This window comes from Aquarana catesbeiana, linkage group LG07 (assembly GCF_042186555.1).
Source record: "Aquarana catesbeiana isolate 2022-GZ linkage group LG07, ASM4218655v1, whole genome shotgun sequence".
Lineage (NCBI taxonomy): Eukaryota > Metazoa > Chordata > Amphibia > Anura > Ranidae > Aquarana > Aquarana catesbeiana.
Window position 1 is genome coordinate 303,924,471 of NC_133330.1, and position 26,317 is coordinate 303,950,787.

At 43.1% G+C, this 26,317-nt stretch overlaps 2 protein-coding genes across 5 annotated transcripts in view; one reads left to right on the forward strand and one right to left on the reverse strand.

The window, feature by feature from the left end:
- Positions 1-26,317, forward strand: part of DDAH1 (dimethylarginine dimethylaminohydrolase 1) — a 320,053-nt gene that overhangs the window by 255,062 nt on the left and 38,674 nt on the right. The window contains exon 2 of one of the 4 annotated variants that reach the window (XM_073593609.1): positions 8,382-8,821. The exons of the other annotated variants lie outside the window; for them this stretch is intronic. Within the exon in view, the coding sequence (XP_073449710.1) occupies positions 8,382-8,708 (327 nt within the window). The 3' untranslated portion in view covers positions 8,709-8,821. Of the gene's footprint in view, positions 1-8,381; positions 8,822-26,317 lie in introns of those variants that run through there. 4 annotated transcript variants of the gene reach the window in all.
- Positions 13,862-26,075, reverse strand: LOC141103713 (uncharacterized). Its single transcript, XM_073593606.1, has 3 exons — positions 25,570-26,075; positions 21,903-22,002; positions 13,862-21,056 (listed from the first exon to the last, which is right to left on the reverse strand). Exon 3 carries the CDS (start codon positions 21,030-21,032, stop codon positions 19,248-19,250), a length of 1,785 nt encoding a protein of 594 aa, XP_073449707.1. The 5' UTR covers positions 21,033-21,056; positions 21,903-22,002; positions 25,570-26,075; the 3' UTR covers positions 13,862-19,247.

Genomic DNA, 26,317 nt, shown 5'->3' on the forward strand with positions numbered 1-26,317 from the left:
ATACATATATAAATACACCCCCCACCATACACTATACAAACATACATACACCCCCCTCCCCCCACCATACACTATACAAACATATATACATACACCCCCCTCCCCCCACCATACACTATACAAACATATATAAATACACCCCCCACCATACACTATACAAACATATATACATACACCCCCTCCCCCCACCATACACTATACATACACCCCCCTCCCCCCACCATACACTATACATACATATATACATACACCCCCCTCCCCCCACCATACAATATACATACATATATACATACACCCCCCTCCCCCCACCATACAATATACATACATATATACGTACACCCCCCCTCCCCCCACTATACACTATACATATATACGTACACCCCCCTCCCCCCACCATACACTATATATACAGTTCTGCCGGCCCCCTCCCATATACCATCCATCCATCCATATAGTTCTCTCTCTCCTCCTCATACACCATCCATATATACAGTTCCCCCCATATATACAGTTCTCCCCCCCATACACCATCCATATATACAGTCCCCCCCATATACACAGTCCCCATATATACAGTCCTCTCCCTATACAGTCCCCCCATATACACAGTCCTCTCCCCATACACAATCTATATATACAGTCCTCTCCATATATACAGTCCCCCCCCATATATACAGTACTCCACCCCCCCCATACACCATCCATATATACAGTTCTCACCGGGTGACACAGGCCACTGCTCTACTGACACCGTCCTCTGCTCTACTGACACCGTCCACTGCCCTACTGACACCATCCACTGCTCTACTGACACCGTCCACTGCCCTACTGACACCGTCCACTGCCCTACTGACACCGTCCACTGCTCTACTGACACCGTCCACTGCCCTACTGACACCGTCCACTGCTCTACTGACACCGTCCTCTGCTCTACTGACACCGTCCTCTGCTCTACTGACACCATCCACTGCCCTACTGACACCGTCCACTGCCCTACTGACACTAATCTCTGCCCTACTGACACCGTCCACTGCTCTACTGACACCGTCCACTGCCCTACTGACACCGTCCACTGCCCTACTGACACCGTCCACTGCCCTACTGACACCGTCCACTGCCCTACTGACACCGTCCACTGCCCTACTGACACCGTCCACTGCCCTACTGACACCGTCCTCTGCCATACGGACACCGTCCTCTGCCATACGGACACCGTCCTCTGCCATACGGACACAGTCCTCTGCCATACTGACACCGTCCACTGCCCTACTGACCCCATCCACTCTACTGACCCCGTGCACTGCCCTACTGACACCGTCCTCTGCCCTACTGACACTGTCCTCTGCCCTACTGACACCGTCCTCTGCTCTACTGACACCGTCCAGTGCCCTACTGACACCGTCCAGTGCCCTACTGACCCCATCCACTCTACTGACACCGTCCACTGCCCTACTGACACCATCCTCTGCCCTACTGACACCGTCCTCTGCTCTATTGATACCGTCCTCTGCCCTACTGCCACCGTCCACTGCCCTACTGCCACCGTCCACTGCCCTACTGCCACCGTCCACTGCCCTACTGCCACCGTCCACTGCCCTACTGACACCGTCCACTGCTCTACTGACACCTTCCACTGCTCTACTGACACCTTCCACTGCTCTACTGACACCGTCCTCTGCCCTACTGACACCGTCCTCTGCCCTACTGACACCGTCCTCTGCCCTACTGACACCGTCCTCTGCTCTACTGACACCGTCCTCTGCCCCACTGACCCCATCCACTCTACTGACCCCATCCACTCTACTGACCCCATCCACTCTACTGACACCGTCCTCTGCCCTACTGACACCGTCCTCTGCCCTGCTGACACCGTCCTCTGCCCTGCTGACACCGTCCACTGCCCTGCTGACACCGTCCACTGCCCTGCTGACACCGTCCACTGCCCTGCTGACACCGTCCACTGCCCTGCTGACACCGTCCACTGCCCTGCTGACACCGTCCCCTGCCCTACTGACACTGTCCCCTGCCCTACTGACACCGTCCTCTGCCATACTGACACCGTCCTCTGCCATACTGACACCGTCCACTGCTCTACTGACACCGTCCACTGTGCTACTGACACCATCCTCTGCCATACTGACACCGTCCTCTGCCATACTGACACTGTCCTCTGCCATACTGACACCGTCCTCTGCCATACTGACACCGTCCCCTGCCCTACTGACACCGTCCCCTGCCATACTGACACCGTCCTCTGCCATACTGACACCGTCCACTGCTCTACTGACACCGTCCACTGCTCTACTGACACCGTCCTCTGCTTTACTGACACCGTCCTCTGCCATACTGACACCGTCCTCTGCCATACTGACACCGTCCTCTGCCATACTGACACCGTCCACTGCTCTACTGACACCGTCCACTGCTCTACTGACACCGTCCTCTGCTTTACTGACACCGTCCTCTGCCATACTGACACTGTCCTCTGCCATACTGACACCGTCCTCTGCCATACTGACACCGTCCTCTGCCATACTGACACCGTCCTCTGCCATACTGACACCGTCCTCTGCCATACTGACACCGTCCTCTGCCATACTGACACCGTCCTCTGCCATACTGACACCGTCCTCTGCCATACTGACACTGTCCTCTGCCATACTGACACCGTCCTCTGCCATAGTGATATTATTAATTATTAATCGAATCATATTTTATGGGTACACTAATGCTTTTGTTTTATTTAACCATGCCCCTTTAAGTCCCCCCCCCCCACTGTTAATGCAATTGGGCCACAGCCACTGTTCACTGTAGCACACCTCATTACTACTCTCTTTGGGTAACAGAAGGTATTTTACAATCATATAGCATGTACTACAAAAAAATTGCCGTGCGTCGCAAAAGTGTTCGGGTTTGGCTTGAAGAAAAGGTGGCAACCCTATCCTGACTACAGCATTCTAAGTACAGCGCATTCTTTATTAAAGTGGTTGTAAAGGTGCAACATTCTATGCACAAAGGTAAAAAACCTTCTGTGTGCAGCAGCCTCCCCAACCCTCTCAATCCAGCGATGTCTACGAGAGCCTTGGCTGTCTGGGGACTCACACTCCTAATTGGCTGTTGGCAGCAGCGGGAGCCATTGGCTCACACTGCTGTCAATCACAGCCAGTGAGCCAATCAGAAGACGGAGGGAGTGGAGTCGAGCCATGGCTCTGTGTGTGAATAGACACAAGGTGCTTGCTGTGGGGGCACCCAGAAAGAGGCAGGGGCCAGGAAGAGGAGGATCCAAGCTGCTCTGTGCAAAACCATTACACAGAGCAGGTAAGTATAACATGTTTATTATTTAGAAAAAACAAACAAAAATCAAGACTATAATATCACTTTATGGTTAGCTGTGTGTAGTAAAGGATATGCAATAGAACAGTTTTCTTTTATTAAAATGAGTATACTGAGGTTTGTACTGTCTGATACATACTCGCTTGTGGCACAGTCTTAAAGCATATGGCCCTTTAAACCCTTCCCACTGTTGATGCAATCTGACCACACCCACAGTTTTGGTTATATTGCCACATACCATTTTTCTTGGGGGGGTGAAAAAAAATGTCTAGCCCGGGTGTCAGGTGTGCTAGGTACACCACTGGAAGCAGGGCAGGACTATAAAATTACCATTGAAGAGTTGCTCATTGACTACATATATTCTACAAGTATTTACAGCCAATTAAATTCATGATTGTCACATGCATGCTTGGTTTTTTGGCTTATTCTTGAGAATTACAAAACAGGTACATGTTAAATTTGACTGCAGTAGCTGATAATAAAAAACCTCAGTAATGTGTAATGGGGATGAGATGAACATTGTCTGTTTGGAATTTTGATACTGATCCGAACCTTAGGGACATTTGGGGGAATAACTTGTCCCAAAAATGCATGTCTAGAACCATCATTGCATTGGTCAATTATAGCCCTGGCAACATAATCTTGCTATGTTGAAGGCAGGTGCCTGTTAGGATTCAGAAGGGGGAACGCACACTCAGAAGGGGGAACGCACACTCATCCCCCCTTTCCTGGCCTGCCAGGCTGTGTGCTAGGATCAAGGGTGTTGTATAGAGTTGGGGGAACCCTATGTCATTTTTCTTTTCTTGTACTTTGCACAGGCTACCCCCTTAAAATCTGTTCTGAGAGGTCTAGTATAGATTTTCTGCGACAACCCCCCCCCCTTTTAGATATAAAAATACATCAGTGGGTAATTTACTTTTCACAGTAAACCTCTTTTATTTCGTACCCAAAAAAGGTGCACAGGAACCCCCCAAAATGCATACTAGACCCTTATGTCTCTTGACAGTTTGAAATGTATTTTAGTGGGGTATCTATGCATTTTGTTTTAAAATAAAGGTAACTGGCATTAAAAAGTAAATTACTTGCAATTTAAACCACCATACAGCAATGCTGCAAATATTAGTTTTGCTGCAGGAGGTTCTATACATCATACAGATGCAACACCTCACAGGCAGTGTTAATTTTGGAAGCAAATTTCAATTTAGTTTTAGTCTTAGTCTTAGGACTAAAATGCCATTTTAGTTTTAGCCGTATTTTAGTCATCTCAGTTGTTTTAGTTTTGGTCGTATTTTAGTAGACTAAAATAGTATTCATTTAGTCGGCTAAAAGGTTTTAGTCGTTTTAGTCGACAAAATTAACACTGCTCACAGGCAGGCTAAACTGATAGTAAACACTGGGATACTTGTACTTACAGTTAAGCTTATTATAAAGATTACCTGTAGATACAAGTAATATCGCCTAAATGTGCACTGTTTTGGAGATATTCACTGTTTCTGCGGCTGATGACATCACCGGTACATGCGCTCTGATGGGACAGCATGCTCATGCCGTCCCTTTAGAGCTCTGTGTCACGGCTATGACTCCCGTGCGCACGCACAGGAGTGACATCATAGCGGCTCAGCCAAATGGTCAGAGACCGCAAACCAGGAGGGCTTCGCTTTAAGATAAGTATTTCATAATGTGCTAGTGTGTGATGCAAACTAGCACATTATGACATTAGCATGCAGGGGGCCTGGATTTTTAATTATTTAATTACATTTACTACCGCTTTAAGGCCACCCACAGTCATGTTATTTAAATTTATTTATTTTTGCTTTATGCATTATTAGTCCTTGTTCACACGGGTGTACTTAAGTATATTCCTGTGTGAGGGCGTGTTTGCCCACACAGGGATGTACAGGCGTACTGTGCATTCCTATGCAGGCAGTTCTGTTCATGTCAATTGGGACACATTAGCGGCATGGATACAGCTGCTGCTTCCATTTTGACATTGTGTGTGTGTTTCTTCAGGGACACACACCCGCACCTAAACGGCTGTGACATTGGGAGCAGTGGCTGTGCATGGAACATTTGTGCATCCCTGTGCAGGCAAACAGAGCCCTTGTAAACAAGGCCTTAAAATCAATTTTCCCAATAAACTCTTAATTTTTTTTAAATACATTTCCATTGGTTCATGTCCCCCAGGGCAGAGTCCAGCCCCCATGCCCTTTTTGCCATTAGCTTTTAAAATGGCGATACTTGGTTTGACAGATTTGACTCCCATCAACTCAAAAGGGGTTCGGATTTTTCAGCAGAATGTATGACATGCTCCCCAAATGGCCATCGAATCCAACCCGGGTATGTTTGTCTCATTCCTAATGTAAAATAGCTAGCATATTTATCCAAACATACTTCTTTGGTTACATTTTAGTGACACAGGATGTCATACATGCAATTAAATGTGTAAGCTGTCTATAACCACTTGACGACGGCTGGCCATCATATGACGTCCTGGTCTTTCAGTGGTGATATCTGAATAGGGTTGCCACCTTTTCAAACCCAAACACTTTAGCACCGCACAGCAATTTTTTTTATAGTATAAACTATACATATATTTTGCTATTAAATATTTCTATTCATATGAAGTTAATAACAAGAGTCCCCCTTTACATCAGAGTCCACAGAGTACCCCTTTTAAATCTGAATCCACAGAGTTTCCCTTTTCATCGGAATCCACAGAGTTCCCCTTTTACATCTGAACTCGCAGAGTCCCCTTTCACTTTAAGGGGGAACTGTCCAGACTCTGATGTAAGGGAGAACTCTGGGGACTCTAACATAAGGGATGCTCTGGGAACCCTGATGTAAGGGGGAACACTGAGAACTCTGATGTACAGAGAGGACTCTGATGTAAGGGGAAACACTGTGGCCTCTGGTGTAAAGGGGAACTCTGATGTAAGGGGTGCTCTGAGAACCCTGATTTGCCTTAGTGTACTCACTCAGAGGCAGGAGAGAGAAGGGGGGAGACTTCAGACACAGACAGGGATGGATGGTGAGTTCACTCACCCCTTCGCAGTCGGCACCTCTCATCCAGATGTATCTGAGGCTGCTGGACTTCAAATTTCCAGCCCCCACTTTCCTTTTCTGAGGCACAGCGCTGGGGATTGGAGTGTGGGCAGACACAGAGGGGTAGGAGTGTTTGGGGGGGGGGGGGGGTGGAAGCTGCTGGGAAGTAATAGTCCAGTCTAAATAATGTGTCCTGGTTTCAGGCAGTCTGAAACCCGAACGCATGATTCCAAAGCCGAACTGTCCAGGTGAATCCTGGACAGGTGGCAACCCTATATCTGAATGATACCTGCAGCTGCAACCATCATTCAGATGTTGTTTTTCCTGCCGGTGATTCCCTTCACCGTAAGCAAAATCATAGCGGCTATTCAGCCACTTGATCATTCTTACAGCTGGCGAGAGGGGATGACCCCCCCTCCCGTCGCCCTCCGGTGCTTCTCCCGGGTCACCCGTACGATCGGCGTCGCGGAGAAAGAATTTGGCGCTGAGGGATAGATGGTCCCAGGCAATCTCTATGACTCTCGGGGGCCCGGGCGTGACATTATGACGTCATGTCCAGTCCGGCGTAAGTAAAAGCCTGGGACACGGCAGAAAAGCATTAGATCGTTCATGTTTTTTTGTTGATCTGATGCTTTCCAGCCTTATAGACCCCACATCTCTCCATTAAGAGGACGGATCACGCACCATTCCTATTACAAGGCATGTTTACATTATAGGAATAAAAGTGATCAAAACCATTTTTTTGAAAGGGAAAGTGTAAAAAAATAAAAATAAAATTAAAGCGCACCTGTCCCTGAACGCAGAGGCGAATGCATACGTAGGTCGCGCCCGCATATGTAACCAATGTTCAAAACACACATGTGAGGTATCAGCATGAACGTTAGAGCGATAGTAACAATTCTAGTACTAGACCTCCTCTGCAACTATAAAAATGTAACCTGTAAAAAAATGTAAAGCGTCACCTATGAAGATTTTTGAGTACTGAACTTTTGCGTCATACCACAAGTGTGAGCAATTTTAAAGCGTGACATCGTAGTGGCGTCACCACACGATTGAACTAGGAGGACGGGCTTCATGTGTTTGTGCTGGCCGGCATTTCTTTTATATGCATATCCATTTCTTCCTAACTGTGCAATACCTCATTTTAATAAACTGTTATCTAGACTAAATTACGCTATCCATTGAGCCATAACGGACATCATAGTTGAATAGAGGGAGTGATCTGCATGATCCGGTTTACCTCTACCATTGTTATCATCTACAAGCTAAAGGCCATGGCTGGGTTATAGCCACCTGCCGTTTATGCTTGCCATCTGGTAAGCAGACTATATAAATACGGTGATCGGGCACTTTCTTGTTTGTGTGTGCACATTGCGGTGATATCAAGAATTCCAAGTGGCTTATATTGACTTTCCTGTCTTTTAAAGTTTAATTGGACTCACTGATTGAAACCTTTTTTTAGCGCAGCTTTTTTAATTTTACAATTTGAAAAGAACCTAGCCATGCAGGGCTCCGCCCACACGGTCACATCATTCATTTTGTGAACAAATAAACTCCAAACACCAACAGCCTTTGCAGCTGATAGCTTTTAGTGCACAATGAGGGAGCTGGTGAGCATCCTTGGAGTTTATTGATTCTTCTTGGACTGAGTATGCCTGTCCATATTAAAGACATGGGCAGATAGTTACACAGTCTGCAGGAGCCTGACACTGCACCCTTGATCTGTTGATTCCGGGTGCAATGTTTTCAGGCTCCTATGGAAAACACATTAAATACACTTTTTTAACTGCCAAAAAATGTATTTATTGATTTTTTAATGTGATGTGAACTTATCCTTTAAATTAAAATATATACAGGACCTTTGAATTACTGCTCCATCACAATTAGGTATAGATCTCTTTGACAAGCTAGCAATGTAATTTTCTTCAATGAAGAAGTATGGGAACATTTTGTTTAATATTTCTTATTTCCCTCGTAGACCCTAATTCTCAGTATTGTTATTTCAGGCTGAACTTGATGAAGTTGTATACATTTGGAATTCTCACAATATGCGAAAATGCAAAAGACAGGACAGCTCAGGTGGAAGGCCCATTTTACTATATCTGTATCCAGAAACTCGTGGCACAGTGAATAGAATAATGCCTGTTGATGCAGATGAAGTAGCCATATGCAAGGAGGAATGCCTCCCAAAAGGTCGATACTCATGTGATGAAACTGTTTTTGAGTTGTGTTGTCTCATTATGGAAGAGAATTCCTGGAATGCACCAGAAGACCCATATTCAGCTGTTGATCTATACCTTCAGTTGAGGAATAACATTCTTCAAAACCTTTGAATAATACAATTAGAATTTGGATTTGTTACCCAAATCAAATACTGGTATATAAATATGTCACTTTTTCAAGATTTGAAAAATGTGGAGATAATATAGTTATTATTTTGAAATCATCTGTGTCAGTGGTGTTCCTGTCATGCAGAGAGCTGTATATCTAGACTCAACCAACTTCTGTGAAAGTCAGGGGTGCCTAATTCCCATAAGGTGACTTCAAGTGTCGGTGTTCTGTCAAGAAGTGGCCTCCATCAAATAGTGCCCGCGCATGCGCAGGACAGAGCCGCACTCCAACTGAGTTGCCGATCAGCTGGAGTGACGTGACCAGGGTGCAAGTGCACATCTTAGGAGGTCTCTCTCGATGGGAGATACCATTTCACTGCCTTGATTGAAACCTATACAAACAGTGGGGGGGGGAGACCGTAGTTCTCACATTGTGCCTCGCGGGGCGGCTTTACAGTGTGCTGATGGTCTGGTTTTGTCTATGTTGCAGGGTGGGTTTGCATGTGTTGAACAGCCGGTTTTGCCTGTGTGAAACGGTGGTTTGCAACACAGACAAAACCAGCTCTTCAACACAGCCACATGCCACCCTCCAGCAGCAGCGATGCACAATCTGAGAACCTCTGTCTACCCCTGCTGTTTGTATAGGTTTAAATTGTGGTATCTCCCATCGAGAAATACCTCCTACGATGTGCGCATGCGCCATGGTTACGTCAGCCCAGCTGATAGGCAAAACAGCTGTTGTGCTTCGACGTACAACGCATGCGCAGTTCGTCCCGGGCACTATTCGATGGGTAGGCACATCTCGACAGAACACCGGCTTCACATGGTGAATCAGGGCAATGCTTTAGTTAAGGCTCCATGTCACTGAGCTGAGTCCCCTGTCCAACTGCTTGGAGTGGTCTCTGTGACAGCATTCATGGCAGGTACAGTGCAGCCACAGCTGCCTGTCGCAGAGGTCCGGCAAGGAGCTTAGCTCAGTGGCATGGAGCCTGCACTCAACAGGCAGCGGGTGTACGATTTAACACACAGGGCAGCCGTCTTTGTTACTTCAGTGGGCAGCATCTGCTGGTTTTCCACATTCATTGAGGGCAGCACATTTAACCACTTCAATACTGGTCATCTTCACCCCCTTTCTGCCCAGTCCAATTTTGGGCTTTCAGCGTTGTTGCACTTTGAATGACAATTGTGCGGTCATGCAATACTGTACTCATATTTATTTAATTTTTTTTAGACAGATAGATCTTTCTTTTGATGGTAGTTAATCACCATTTTTTTTGATAAACAAAAGAAGACCAAAAATGTAAAATTTTTATTTATTTTTTTCTCAGTTTATGTTAAAATTTTTTGCAAACAAGCAATTTTTCTCCTTCACTGATGTGTACTGTTGAGGCTGCACTTACAACCGGTATCCTGATTATCAACGTAGCGTAATTGCCGGCGTATAAGGCGGGTAGGCGTATAAGACGCCCCCCCCCAATCTTCCATTTAAAATTGTCTTTTTGCTGTACTCGCCGTATAAGACGACCCCCTCCCGACCAGTCTGTCAGCCTGCTGGATGTGCAGTAATGCCGTATGTTCAGTAGCTTTGGTAACAGGTAACATACTGTCTCAAAGTCTACTGCGCTGAGCCAATCACGGCGAGCAATGTATTCTATTAATGAATACAAAGACTGCTCAGATTGGCAGAGGCTGTAACATCATCAGCCCGCGCCTCTGACTCTCAAAGCCAATCGGAGCAGACTACTGTATGTAGTCTGCTCGGATTGGCAGAGGTTGTTACTCCAATCCGAGCAGACTTTGTATTCATTAATAGAATACATCTCTTGCCGGGATTAGCTCAGCGGTGTATAATGTATACAGTATTACCGCACATTCAGCAAGCATCTGGAGGGCTGTCATCGAGCAGGCGGCTTGCGTATAAGACAACCCCCGCTTTTTGGCCATTTTTTTGGTGTAAAAGGTTGTCATATACACTGGAAAATACGGTATATGTGCCCTGTCAGAATTGCCGGTTAACGGCTCTTCACGCCTGACCCTGTAAAATCACGTGAGGAAAGAAATGCTGATAACTGATAACTTTGTTTACATTGTGATCAGCTATGTTTGGACACAGCCAATCGCATGGTAAAAGGCCACTGTGATTGGCCCTTTACTGCGATCACAGAGTGCAGCAGATGTCCATGGATGCCCTCCCAGAACTAGCCGACCATGCTGTAGCCATCTTTTGGCAATAGCATGGTCAGGAACTGGTTAAAAAAAAAACTGTAGCAAGTATTATCTGAACGCTAAGGGCTCATTCACACTTGGGGGGTGGGGGGGGCTGTTTAACCACATGGTTGAGCTGTGTTATAAGGGCTCCCAAACTGCTCCCTCTTTAGCTGACAACGCAGCAGCTAGGAATGAGTACACATGCAAAATCCTTGATGATCTGCTCCACAGCAGCAATTATAGCCCCTGTAATATTTGACATACACTAGTGCAGGACACAACCCATTCAAGTTAATGGGCCTCATTGCAGTCACCTGACAATCATGGCCTGTTCTCATGGTATGTTTTCATTGTGCAAGCATATTAGGTAATGGACAGGGTTAAATGGTTTACAATACCACTACATTTAGAAATTCGGTCAGACAACAGGGTTGATTTAATGAAGGCAAATGGACTGTGCACTTTGCAAAGTGCAGTTGCTCAAGCGCTTAGTAAATGAGGTAAAGCTTCACTTTGCAGAGTACCCAATCACGTGCAAGGAAAAATAAAAACAGCATTTTTGCTTGCACATGATTCAACAGAACTTGACCTAACAATCGACCTCAGTCAAACAGGGGAAGGCGACACCTGAATCAAAATATAGTCAGTCCCTTCAGAATCATTTCAATTTATGGTTAGTCTATGCGCAGCTTTAGAGATGACCTGTGAGCTACGTTCAATCCAGGACTGTGTCAGGTTTCAATTTGGTGCTTCATAACTTTACCAGTTCAAATCAGGATTATTTAAATAGTGTCCAAGAACACATTTGCTCAGAGGTAATTGATTAGTGGATGAGTTACGGTGATCTGAACGTGAAACCTGTTCACAATTAGGGATGAGCTCAGTGTTCAGATGTTTTCACAAATTAAAACGTGATTGTAAAGTTTCCTTTTATTTTCTTGAAAAATATCAAACATGTTATACTTACCTGCTCTGTGCAGTGGTTTTGCACAGAGCAGCAGAGATCCTCTTCTCAGATCCCTCACAGGCTCTTGGCCTCTCCCTACTGTGACATGCCCCCACAGCAAGCAGCTTACTATGGGGGCACCTGAGCTGAAGCTCTTTGTGTCCATTCAGACATGGGGTTGCAGTTCTGCCCCACCCCCTCTCATGATTGGCTAACTGAATTTATGGACAGCAACGGGAGCCAATGGCACCACTGCTGTGTCTCAGCCAATCAGGAGGGAGAGTCTTGGACAGCCAAAGAGCTTGTGTACATCGCTGGAAGATCAGGCAAGTTTTAGGGGGGCTGTTGCACACAGGTTTTTATCTTAATGCATAGAATGCATTAAAAAAAAAAAAATACCTTGACTTTACAACCACTTTAAGGCAGTTTGAACAAAGGTGGCAGCTTCTGGCTGTCAATGATTACTAAGGAAGCAGCAGAGGCTAGCACCCATCAAATCTTTACCAACCACTGATGTTACTCAGCCCATTTCACTTACATGGGCAGGAATCCCCAGCCAAGTAACTAAATGGGCAGGGAATGCGAGGTGTTACATCATTGCCTGAATATGGCAACGGCCTTCCCCGTATATTAACGATCAGGGAGATGTTATTTGGCAAGTGATGTCATGGAGTTAAGCTCTTCGGTCATTGTTAATGTACATTGTGAGACTTTTTTCATTTTTTTCCTTATGATTAGAGATAATATATACACATAGGTGAATGGGGTTAGTATCTGGGTGCCCTCTTATTGTTAAAGTTTTCCAGAAGCCAAAAGCCCCCAACATCACTTAGCCAGGGCTGTGGGAAAAGGCCCTTGTCCTCATTAAAATGAGGACATAGAGCTTTACCAAGGGTTCCCCCTGGCAAGATACTCTCCCCATGTTGAGGGCATGTGGCCCAGTATGGTTCAGGGTGGGTAGGGTGCATGCATGTCAACCTCTTTTCTGGCTAACTTGACTGCATGCTCAGATTAAATGGCTGGTATTGAATTACTGATAGGCATTACTGATGGGGCTGCGCTGATAATCAATGCAGTGATTATCAGCGCAGACCCCCCGTCAGGAGAGCTGCCGTTTGGCTGGGCTCGCGTCTTGTTAGTGTGAACTGAGGAAAGCTGATTACCGGCACTTCCTGGTTACCACTGTGATTGGTCACAGCTGATCACATGATAAAGAGCCTACTGTATGTCATATGCTCTTTACCAAGTTCGGAGATGCGGTGTGTCAGATCGATACACTGCAACACCAATCGCTGCTCTGCATGCCCCGAGGGGGACCAGGAGCAGCTTATCCTGCTAGATGTCATCTGATGCCCAGTTTGGATAACTGAGCCACCTTGTGGACGTCATTCTGCAATAGGCCAGTAGGGAAGTGAATAAAGACGCCAGGAGGGAAATGTCATTTGCTGGCAAATTACATAAAAAATGTAAATGTTGGCGCATTGAAAAAAAAAAAAAAAAAAAAAACACTTCTCAATGGCCCAATGTATTTTTAAAATTCTGCATTGCTACAAGTTCTCCAGGGCATTACCAACACACCACGTTATTTTTTAGACAGCCCTTTACCTATTTGCCTAAAAAAATGGGCATTTCGGATTTGACAGATTCAGCTAGGATTGAGGAGAATTTATCAATACAGGCGTAATCAGAATATAAAACAGTTGTGCATGGCAACCAATCATCTTTTATTTTATTTCCAAAAATTAACAAGCTGGAGATGATAGGTTGTTATGCATGACTGCTCAAGATTCTGTCTGCTTCAGTTTTGATAAATCCCTAACATTGGGCAACTTCAAAGGAGTTCAGTTGCTCAACCTAAATCATTTTAAAGTCAAACTGTTTCAAATGAACCCAGGGCAGTTTAGCTGATTCCCATTTACAATGAAAAATGTCAACTAAGTCAAATGAATTTTAATAATTTAAAATAATTAATAAAAAAAAAAAAAAAAGTCTACACATTAGATTACAACTCGAGGTATGTTTTTAATTTTTTTATAATCAAAGTTATACAACATTCACAAGATAAATGAGACAAAATCAAAAATAATAGTTTTCAGACAACATTGAGATCAGTAAGTTATAAATCATAGTCCATAAAAACATGTATTTGCTAGTCCATCAAACAGGAAAGCATGAAATGCAAATGTTCTATGAACCATGTCAATCCAGTATAGTTTTTTTAAATAAACAACATATGGGAGGAAGAAGCAAGGTGGAACCCAACAAGATGTGGGAGGGGGTAAAAGGATCTAAATGTAGAGGCAGGTAGGAGAGAGAAGAAAAACACAAGGAATGCAAGGGAAAAATATGGTCCACACAGCTGAAGGTTGATCTCCTCCGACAGGCTCCAACTCGCATGTAGGACAAGGCCCAATAACGGATATTTATTTAGTAATATAGAATACTGTCTTATAGAAGCAATTTGTATTCTGGGCAGTACAGAATTTTCACCAATAGAACCACACCTATCAAAATGTTCTTTATTATCTTTGCTATAGGAGATAAAGTCTTCCATTTGTTAAAGGTTGTTTATTTTTTTTTAACCACACAGCAATGGAAAGAGGACAAGGTTGTTTCTATAAATCTTGAGTATAACTCTAATGCCGCGTACACACGGTCGGACTTTTCGTCTACAAAAGTCCAACGGACGCTGACGGACTAAAGCTGGCTGGTAATCCGATCGTGTGTGGGCTTCTCCGGACTTTCAACGGACTTTTTTAGCCTCAAATCCGACGGACTTTAGATTTGAAACATGCTTCAAATCTTTACGTCGTAAGTACGACGGACCCCGAAATCCGCTCGTCTGTGTGCTAGTCCGACGGACAAAAACCCATGCTAGGGCAGCTATTGGCTACTGGCTATGAACTTCCTTATTTTAGTCCGGTGTACGTCATCACGTACGAATCCGTCGGACTTTTGTGTGGTCGTGTGTAGGCAAGTCCGTTCGTAAGAAAGTCTGCCGCAAGTCCGCCGAAGGTACGTCGGAAGTCTGTTGGACAGGCTGTCGGACTTTTGTAGACGAAAAGTCCGACCGTGTGTACGCGGCATTAGTTGCTTTCTGTGAGGAAAGTATTGACTTTACATATGTTTTCCTTACATAAGTATTATTCTAAAGAAAGAAGGCAGGGTCATTTGGAACATGAATATGCCTAAAATATGCCTTACCTGCTTTCAAAAGGACCTAATCAGACCGTACCAGAAGAACCATATCTCTAACAGATGTCCAAAACTGTTTAGAACATACATGTTATGAAATGCCTGAGAGTCAGAGAAAAGTGTTAGCAAGTTACTGCATATATTATACTCAAAAGGTTTCCTCAATATCTTGTGAGGTAGGCTCTTTATCCCCTCCATCTTGTAGTCATTTTACCACAGTTGTTACCATGCTCCTAGTAGTACTTTACATTTTGTTTGTTTTGCTTTGGTACTATATAAATCAAGCGATCTAAAGCTTTTCTGCAACATGGTTACTTTACCAAGAATGGATAGGGCTAATGTTTTCTTATGGGTAGACTCTAAGTTATGGATATCCCCCAAGTGTTTTTCTATTTGGAATGTCCTTTTTTTTTCTTTTTTTTTTTTTTTTAAGTAGAGGGCCACATTTAATGAAAATCCTCTTGATCCTCAACTTACAGGATCCTGAACAAGTGAAAAATTAAGTCACCAGTTCCATGATCTCATGGGTTGGTTGGTAAGGTCCAACTAAAGAGATACAGGAGCACAGTCAGAGAAAGATGGTACCTATAAATACAGGTAGCATGGTAACAAGTGTGGTATTGCTCTGGATGAAGCAATTTGCGCTCAGCAATAGCATTCCGATATCTCTAAAGTGACTACAAGTTACAGTGATAAAATGCTTACCTCACAGAACCTTGCAGATAACCTTTTGGATCTATTAAATAACTTGCTAACACCTTTCTCTAACTCTCAACCCCCCCATCTTTTCAAGTGTAGTCTGTTTTCACACAGATTGAGAAGATTTTACCAAAATGATGCATAATTGATTTTAAATTCCAACTTAAAGTGGCAAATAACGTGAGCTGAAGCCTGGTGGAAATGTGTTAAAAAGAAGAAAAGGTGAAAGGTTAGGGAAAGTAAGATTTGGGGGGCGGGGGGACAGAACAGTGACAGCAATGATCTAAAAGTTAAGTGGGGATCTAGGAAAGGTGGGGTTCAAACAGAGGATAATGCTGTGGAACGTGGGCAGGGTATAAGTGGGAATCTACTCCCACTTCACTAAATTTAAAAGGACTACCCTGTGGGTGACGACCTATGGTGAGGGTGCTTTGGAGCTCAGCAAGAACTAGCCTTCTCCATTCCCCCCCTCCCAGTATTCCATACAGGATCATAGGTACAAATGACCTTAAGCAATATCTGAACAAAACAGAACAAGACATCTTATCAGAATACAACTTTAATGAAACATTTAAACTAAGGCAAGCCAAAGATTATGCAATTTTCTTTCCTGAAACCATGGGTTGCAGTAAATTAAAACGCTCACTTCCTCCAACACAGTCAGTGCTGGTAATACACAGTAATTATTGCTAGTGGCTATAGCCGCTGGCAATAACTGGATGTAAACATGCTGGTTGTACACAAGATGATTGCTGGATCAACTTGGGTACAATCAGCTCGCTAACAGATGGTTCTAATCAACTATGGTCAACTTAAGACCCCGTAGTGCAAGGGCCTGCCTGACTGCATACAAATTGAAACTCTTAATGTTTGACCTCAAGAAAATCTAATGGTGTGTATGGGGTCTAAGGGTCACTAGTGTCTAAAGCACACTTAGGAACAACAAATCAACTGACAACATTTATAACTGACAATGAAAAGAACAAAGGTAGAAGCCGTGGGCAATTAAAGGGTCCCCTGAGGTATAAAGATGGAACCTGCTTGTTGAAGCACCACGGTCTTAGGAATATCAGTCCAAAAGCCCAAAACACACCTTGCAAATGCAAAGACATCTCCCTAAACTCATTCACCACACATAAGTCTTCACCTTTGCCTGCTGATGCTAGAAAATAAGCATATAAAAGGACATTGCAGAGGACAAAACAAAAATTACAACTCTCCATATTTCCAGCATAATGCTACCCAAAACAGTCAAGGCAAAAGGCCAGGCCCACTGCAAAGTACTCGTGTGCATGAAATCAGAGCAGGCCAGACACAAACATCAGTACATCTCCCCAAAAAGATCACATTCACATCTATGAGCCCAACATTGAATGTATGGCGGAAAATAGCCACATAACACAAAGCATGAACATAAGTACCCTCCTTAACCCCTGGAAATCCAATGTGTATTGTTTAATGTGATTAAAGCATTGATCATCAAAGGTTTCTATCAGATGTTAAGAGTATTACAAAAATACATCTGCAAGCACTGTAAAAGACATACCATGTTAGCCACAATCTAGTCCAAAGAGGAATGATAGCAACATCACCAAAATCTTTGAAGAACACCAATAGGTTGTAAAAGTGGTAACCTGACAGATCCTGGGGGTTCCAATAAAAGATTGCCTCCCCCTATACACTATAGTCTGTATAGGCAAGCTGAAAATGTCAAAGGGGGATAGACGATACAAGCTCCATGTAGGACATCCATGTTTTTCTGAGTGGGTTACAGGTGTTAACAAGGGGCAAAGGTGGGTTTACATCTCTCTCAGGAGTGAGATGGGAATGGTAGTCTAAAGAGGATAAAGTTCACATGTATGCAGAACAAGAGAAGGTGGGAACTAAAAGATTGCAGGGTTCAGAGAGCTTCGGGTGAACTAGAACATTTAACAGAGGTTTCAGTCAGTCAGATTTAAAGGATCAGTATCCTCAAGATTTGTTTGTGCACCATCAAACTCTCCCAGACCCTTAATCCATGCCTGACATAAGATCTCATTTTTCTGAGATTAATAATGGATACAACCAAGAACATCACATGTTCTGGCAGGGTCAGGTGACCGTGAGTACAGACTTCTGTGGAGCAAGTCAATCATTAAAAGGTGTCTGTAGTGTTGTCCAGTAGTTAAAATAGTATGAATTTTGTAGTGTTTTGGAAATGTTCAGCTTCAGTTGCCTCCAGCAAGTGAACATAGTTGTATTTTTTTCCAGTGACTTATGTCCTCTAAGTCCTTAGTGTGCAGCAGGAGAGTGCACAAATATACGGTTTGTGAACTCTGAAATTGTTCTAGTGGGACAATCCTGGACTTCATCGTTGAAGTTGTAGACTCTCCCATATCTAGTCTTTCAGTAACTTGGAAAAAGTCACTGTAGATTTACATTAGAGCCTTTTTGTTAAGAATCATGCACTTGATGAATCAGGGCCTCAACATCTGCCTTTGTAATTCTATAATTGGTGCACTTAAGCACCTCACCTATTTTACACAAGACAAAGGCTGGGTCAGGTTCTACTCAAACTGCCCAATTGGCAATTCCAGGTGGAAGTTGTTCACATCAAATCCACTGGACTCAGAATCAGGGGACGAGGAAAACAGCCATGGTTCTTGAGGTTTAGGAGGAAGCAGGAATTGTCTGAGCACATATCAATGCAATTACATGCCTGTCCTCACTGTCCACCAACTAATAAGTCATCTTGAAGCAATTGTGCATTCTGGATCCGGTGGCAGAATACTGCCATTTGGATATTTTTCTGCAGGAATAAGCTCAAGTGTGAAAACTGAAACAGTGGAGTTGGCACTCATCTTAAATAAAGGTCCATAACTGCTCAGACACACCTACAAGGTATGATTTTATTTTCATTATTACATTGGTCCAACTTGAACCAACATAAGTATGCATATTTCATATCTGAGGGACTGCTGTGGAAGCAAGCACTGCTTTTTATCTTTTGAGACCTGTACCAAGCAGCTTACCTTCTACATGGTAAACACAAGGGGTTGCTCACTGGCACTGCTGCCATTTATAAAATGGCTAGTATTTTTATCAATTCATAGCATTCTCTGATTGGAGTAGATGAAGAATTGGGTCTTGGACATCACAATATGCACTTAATCCAATCAGAGAATGCCATGTTATAAAAAAAAGCAAGGTGCTCTGTGAACGGCAGCTTGTTTCCTAGCAAGCACCCCCCTGAGTTCACTATTCAACTGAAAAGCCATTTGGCACAGGATTCAGAAGTGGCAAGCATTGTAGTAGCACCAACTACTACAGTGAATGTCTTCTTCCCCTGCAGTCCCTCAGATATACATATTTACATTGTGCCAAACTGGACCGAAGTAGCTAGGCAATTAAAATAAAGTAGTCCTCCCAAAAAAAAAAAAAATCACGAAAAAAAAAAAAAAGGCAGAAATTAGATGTATACGACCAAAAAAAATGAAAGACATAATGGAAAGCATTCAGACAATTTCCATTACCCAAATATTGCAATCCAGTATGCCATTAAATTCTGATCGAAAATCAGGGTAATTTTCATAGTTTTCAGAAAGATGCAGGACCCTACCACATGTACGGGCAATAGGCCTTCTGGAAAAACTAGGCATTTCTTCAAATTGCACGTAGATGATCCCAGGCATATTTAAATCACTGCCAGTGCAGTACCTCAGAAACTTACACAAATTGCTTTTAGTGAGTTCTCTAATGTATTTTTTAAGATATTTTGATACCTCATTTTCCTTTGGCGACATGGCAATAGGGAATTCTAACTGCTTCAGAACTTTTTGACATGTTGGCTGGAGTTCTGTGTATTGTTGTGATAATAGGTCGACTGTAATAAACTGCATTTCCTGTAATATCTCTTTCCAGGCATCAATGACAAACATTGGTTTTTGTATTAATTCTTTGTGTGCTATCTCAAACAGTGTAGCTCTGTAACTGGTCGATGTTACTTTACGTCGACATCCATAATCATCAAGAACATCCATAAGTTCTGCTTCATCAACTGCTGAAAACGTGTCCAGAGCCGTGGCGAGGGTTTCTTTTTCGGAATAGCTGACATACTCAAAGAAATATTCAATTATGTCAGCATAAATACTTCCAAATAAGACTTCATGCATGAACGGAAGCGCAAGTTTTATAGGAAGGTACCCACAATCTTTGTAACCTTTCAGGATGATTCTGGCAATTGCTTTCCATGTTTCATATGTAAAGTCGTGCCTTATGAATGGTACTTTACAACTGTTTCCTAAAGTACACCGCTCATAAAATTCCTCCCAAAAATGACACAATGTATCTCTCATGACACCTGACCCACATGCAGGTTCTTCTGAGCCGTCTGGAAACAGACGTCTTACATGAATGTTTTGCCTTAAAATTTCGGGATTACTAAAAGCAGTGATCATATCGGTCAGACAGTTAGCATGGTGAATAGTTAACGTGTATTCCTCTTCATTTTCAGCAGGACTCGGAGATAACCATAGAAGAGTGCTTTCTAATATTTCATCAGAGGTGTCTAGTGGACCAAAATTAATTTCATTATCACTGTTGGTTAGCTCTCCAAGGGCAGAAGCTTGCACAGCTATATCACCTTCTTCCATCAGTATATTTTCAATCAAAACTGGTGTGTTATTTGTGGAATAATGCTCACTTTGAGTCGCCCCAACACAAACTGATGTGGGTAATGAAGGAAAGTAGGTAGAGTCTCCTCCTTCAGTATCAGCTTTAATAACAGTTTTCAGGTAAAAACGCAGAACAGAAAGTTTTACAAGCTCATACATTTTGCCTATTGTAATGTCATCAGAAAGAGGATTTTGCTGGAAGTCACAGACATCAAATGTAAAAAGGGATTCTTTTCCTCTTGGTGAATTTCCATTAGGAAAAAAAAGTTTTTTTGCTTCATGTAGTATTTCAGTCTTTCCAGCCTCCTTAGACATTTTAACCTTTCTGGTTCCGCCACCTTGTTTAGTTCTGACTTGTTTAAGTGTCCCTTTCACTTCATTAATCCAACCTACTTCAATCATCCGAGTTACAGACAATTTTTTTTTAGGCTCAATCTCTGCTTCATCATGGTCTTTACTTAGAAGACTTTTTTCAGGTTGGGTTTTTCTAAGTTTCATTTTGTTACGTAATTTTTCAAAAAGGCCCATTTTGCGCTTTGACAGTGGCTCTGATCGCCTACAGAAGTTGAACAGAGCTATTCTGTCTCCATATGATGGAATATACTTTGAAAGCGAATGGTCTTCCATGAGAAGTATAATATCTCTGTCAATCTAAAATGAAAGAATATATTTAGCAAATAAAATAAAAAAGTCAATATATAAAGTTATATCCACCTACATATAAAACTAGCAAGTATAATTTGACAATCATTTATCAAACCTCCCTGCAACAGACAAATTATCTATGGTGAAAAATATTACACAAGCTTGTTTTTTCTTTACATAACTAGCAAACACTCTTCCACTTTTAAATGACAATTACTGCCAGCTAGTTTTACCAAGGTTTCTAAAATTCTGTGCTACAATGAAACACATACATCTGGCATACTCGTCCAAAATAAAAAAACCTGGAGCTAACTTACAAAGATAATTTGTGACCCTTAGAAATGGTAATAGCTGCAAAGATTATGGCAAACTTCCGTCCAACATTTAGCAATAGCTCAAAATAAACAACACACATTAAGGGTGAAGTCAAGCCTAACACTAAAATCTTTACATCTACAGACAACGACGATCTAAGACTAACCTATCTAACCCTATAAGGAAGAAACTGCTATACAGACCTTTTTGAAGCTGATGCGGTCCATTCTCCAGAGGCGGAAACTCTGCAGAGGACACAGTCGACAACTGCTGTAAAATGAATGGGGAGTGACGTCACTCATAGACTATGGGGCTGCCTCATCTGCACCCGCCTACGCAGAAAAGCCGCCGTTGACAGCTAAGCGTGGGACTGGATCATCTTCAGAAAAGATTTATGTATAGTGATTTCCTCTTTACAGGGCTAGATAGGTTAGTCTTAGATCGTGGTAGACTGTAGATGTAGAGATTTTAGTATTAAGGTGGACTTCCCCTTTAATATTTTTATTGTTCAGCTAAAAAATAAAATACAAAAATAACCTTTTCGTTTTGAAGGACTTGCAAAGTTTCTTCCGGAAGTCCACGATCTCAGAGAAATTCTATTACAGAATTTTCCTCAGACATGTTCAACTTTTTTAATCTAAAAAACAAATATTACAAATTTATTATAATTACTAGAATCCAAAAGTTTCATTTTACAAGAGATTTTCTGGCTTGTGCAACATAACCCAGAAGAAAGTGAAGTGTTTTTCCAACATACCATGAAGGCCTGGCACTACCAAATGCACTTTAGAAGGTACAGTTGCTCCAGACCAAATCGTTTGAGGGTGCTATGCACCTGCACTCACAGAAGCATGAGAGGGTGAACTGATGCAATGCGCACAAGATGCCACCCACTTTTTGCATGTGGGTGTGCTCCAAAAAGTGTGTTTCTTCCCAGTCTATATCTCATAGTGTGCCATGTTTACCCCGTTGGTATAGTCAATTCCACTTTGTATAGATTGAACAGGGCCTTCAGGTATACTAAAGAGATTGTGGAAGTAAAACATGCTTTACTGGGACCAGCAATGAGAGTCCCCAGCAAGTGAGAGGGGCTAGTAATAACGCCCAGCATGTGTCAGAGCCAGCATCGATAACCCCTAGCAAGGTGTCAGGGCAAGAAACCAAGTTAACCACTTGACAACTGGACACTTTAACCCCCTTCCTAACCAGACCAATTTTATGCTTTCAGAGCTCTTACACTTTGAATGACAATTACTCAGTCATGCAACACTGTACCCATATGAAATGGTTGTCCTTTCTTCACACAAATAGAGCTTTCTTTTGGTGGCATTTAATCACCACTGGGTTTTTTATTTTTTGTGCTATAAACGAAAAAAGACCAAAAATTCCGTAAAAAATAAATTTTTCTTTGCTTCTGTTATAAAATTTTGCAAATTAAGAATTTTTCTTCATACATTTTGGCCAAATTTTATACTGCTACATATCTTTGGTAAAAAATAACCCAAATCGGTGTATATTATTTGGTCTGTGTGAAAGTTATAGAGTCTACAAGCTGTGGTGCCAATCACTGAAAATTGATCACACCTGAAGTACTGACGGCCTATCTCCTTTCTTGAGACCCTAACAAGCCAGGACAATACAAATACCCCCCCCCCTCCCATGACCCCTTTTTGGAAGGTTGACATTCCAAGGTATTTAGTAAGAGGCATGGTGAGTTTTTTGAAGTTGTAATTTTTTCCCCACAATTCTTTGAAAAAGCAGGATTTTTTTTTATTCACAAAAGTGTCATATTATCAGGTTATTTCTCGCACACAGCATATGCATACCACAAGTTACACCCCAAAATACATTCTACTACTCCTTCTGAATATGGCAATACCACATGTGAGACTTTTACACAGCGTGGCCACATACAGAGGACCAACATGCAGGAAGCCCCATCAGGCGTTCTAGGAGCATAAACTACACATCAAATTTCTTGACTACCTCTTACACTTTTGAAGGTCCTGGAGCACCAGGACAATGGAAACGCCCCCAAAATGACCCTATTTTGGATAGAAAACAACCCAACGTATAATCTATGAGGCATAATGAGTCTTTTGAACTTGTCATTTTTTTCTACAAGTTTTTGGAAAATGTGTAAAGAAAATGAATTTTTTTTTTTTTTTACACAAAGTTGTCCATTTATACAATATTTCTAACACATAGCATGTACATACCAAAAATGACACTCCAAAATAGATTCTCCTCCTCCTCCTGAGTACGGCGATACCACATGTGTGAGACTTCCACAGCCTGGCCACATACAGGGGCCGAGTATGGCTGAGCATGGCCAAGCATGGCAGGGTATGGCAGAGTATGGCTGGGTTTCACCAAGTATTGCAGAGTATTGTGGGGTATTGCCGAGTATGGCTGGGTATCACAGAGTATGACTGGGTATGGCTGGGTATTGCAGAGTATTGCACAGTGGTGTGGGGTATTGCAGAGTATTGCAGCGTATTGCACAGTGTTGTGGGGTATTGCAGAGTACTGCGGGGTATTGCCGAGTATTGCGGGGGTATTGCCGAGTATTGCGGGGTATTGCAGAGTATTGCGGGGTATTGCAGAGTATTGCGGGGTATTGCAGAGTACTGCGGGGTATTGCAGAGTACTGCGGGGTATTGCAGAGTATTGCACATTATTCTGGGGCATTGCAGAGTATTGCAGGGCATTGCAGAGCGTTAGGGATGGCTGAGCATGGATGGATGGATGGTTGGATGTCACTGTGCAGCGCTTTGGGCACTACACAACCAGCCCACAGCGCTGCAGCCATCCATCCCCCTCTCCGCTCACAGTGTACCAATCGGTACACAGGAGGGGAGGAGAGGAACATATCCGTGACCGCCGGGTCTAGAGGACCCGGCGCATCACGGATCCCGGTAAATGGCCGCTGATCGCGGCCGTTTACCATGTGATCGCTCCGTCAAATGACGAAGCGATCACATGTAAACAAACCGGCGTCATCTCATTTGACGGAGCGATCACATGGTAAACGGCCGCGATCAGCGGCCATTTACCGGGATCCGTGATGCGCCGGGTCCTCTAGACCCGGCGGTCACGGATATGTTCAGGTGCGCGCCCCAGGGGGCGCGCAAGAGGGGAACTCTGGGAAGACGTCATATGACGTGATCCCAGAGTTAAGCAACCGCCCTGCAAGCCGTCATTCGGCTAAGGGCCGGTTGTAAAGTGGTTAAATATTGCAGAATATGCAGCCGTATGCTACATAACTAAGTTCCATTTCATGCTGATTAAACAAAATTATTCATGTATCTTAAATAGAAAACATTTTTTAGATCGATTTTATTTCAAAAGAATTTTATTTAAATAAATTTGATATAAAAAAAAAAACATTTAAATAAAAAAAATCAGATTTTATAGATTTTTTTTGAAAAATCATTGATTTATATCCACCCTGTCCCTAAGTGATAAAAAAAAAAAAAAAAAATCAAACTGAACTTTCATGCATATAAAAAAAGACATTATTTAAAAAAAAAAAAAAAATAACCCAAAAGTGCGCAAATCAAGCAAAATAATTAAAAACGTGAAATCAGTGAAAAATGCAATTCATTACCAACGTGTCAAAAATGAAAATGTATTGGTATAAAACAAATCATTCATAAACCACTCATACTTATAAATCAAAAGTCTTATGGAGATGGAGTGCATCCACGTGCAAAACAAAGTGCTCTGTGTTCCAGTATACAAAGTGCTCTAGCGCACAGAGTGCTAGTAAGATAATGGGGCCTCTTACCAGACCTTATCTCAAATTATAGAGATTAATGCCGCGGTACACACGGCCGGACTTGCCAATGGGCTAAACTCCGTCGGCATTTCCGACGGAAAGATTTAGAACATGTCCTATATCTGAGTCCGTCGGAAATGCAGACAGAAAAAGTCTTTTTCTGTCGGGAAGTCCAGCCGCGTGTACGCTGCATAATTGTAATAACTCTGTTTGGCTTGGAGGAGCCAACATTTCCTTGAATCTCCACACAGCTCAATGACCCCAATGAACAGAATTAGCAGCAAAGTCCACCGAATTTAATGAAAAATATTAGCAAGCACTCCAGCAACAAGCTCCAACACACAGATGCATCAAATTTAAAAAGGGAGAAGTCTCATAGCGCAACAAAAATACTCAATTTATTCCATAAGATATTGCACTTACACAGATTCGGAAACAGCCATTTCACAAACACTGTTGCAGATTGGCCGCAATGTCATCCAGTGAACCTCAGCGTGATGACGTCACAGAGTTAGTTCTGCCAAATGTGTTTCTCCGTCTATGTTTGAATAAACAGCATGGCTGTTTGGACTATAACAAACAAAATAGAATATGGAGTGATCAATACTATGCAATATACAACAGTGTAAATAATGTACATGTCAGAACATGATAATGTACAAAATATATATGGTGCAGTATTCAGGACTACTTAACATACAACAGAGCATTAGGAGTAGAGCAGCGAGGACTATGCTGTGTGCCCTCTTCATTAAGTCACATAACATAGCATATGCAATGATGAAGGTCAGGACTAGGGGTGCAACGGATCGTCACTGATCCATGATCCGTTCGAGGCAGGCGAGCGTTCCGCGGATGTGCCGATCCGCGGAGAGCTCGCCTGCCTCGGCCATAGGAAAGGCCGCGGCTTCGGCCTAGCTCCGGAGCGGCGGCCATCTTGGTACACCCGGCGGCAGCCGCTGTATCGTCAGGAAGTGACGTTTCGTCGTCGCCATCTTGCTACACCCCACACTCCTTTGCACAGTACTGTAATGATAGAGTTAGAAGGGGGCAAGCGGACATCTTACACCCACCAGAGTTTTAGATTTTAAAGCTATTTTCCACACAAAACGGAGCTTATATGCATAAATACAGTATTTGCTAATGTGACAGAACACCTCTGATTTTCACA

Bases quoted from the DNA above. Each gene is read 5' to 3' on its own strand.
- LOC141103713 (XM_073593606.1), bottom strand. From the start codon at position 21,032: ATGGAAGACCATTCGCTTTCAAAGTATATTCCATCATATGGAGACAGA.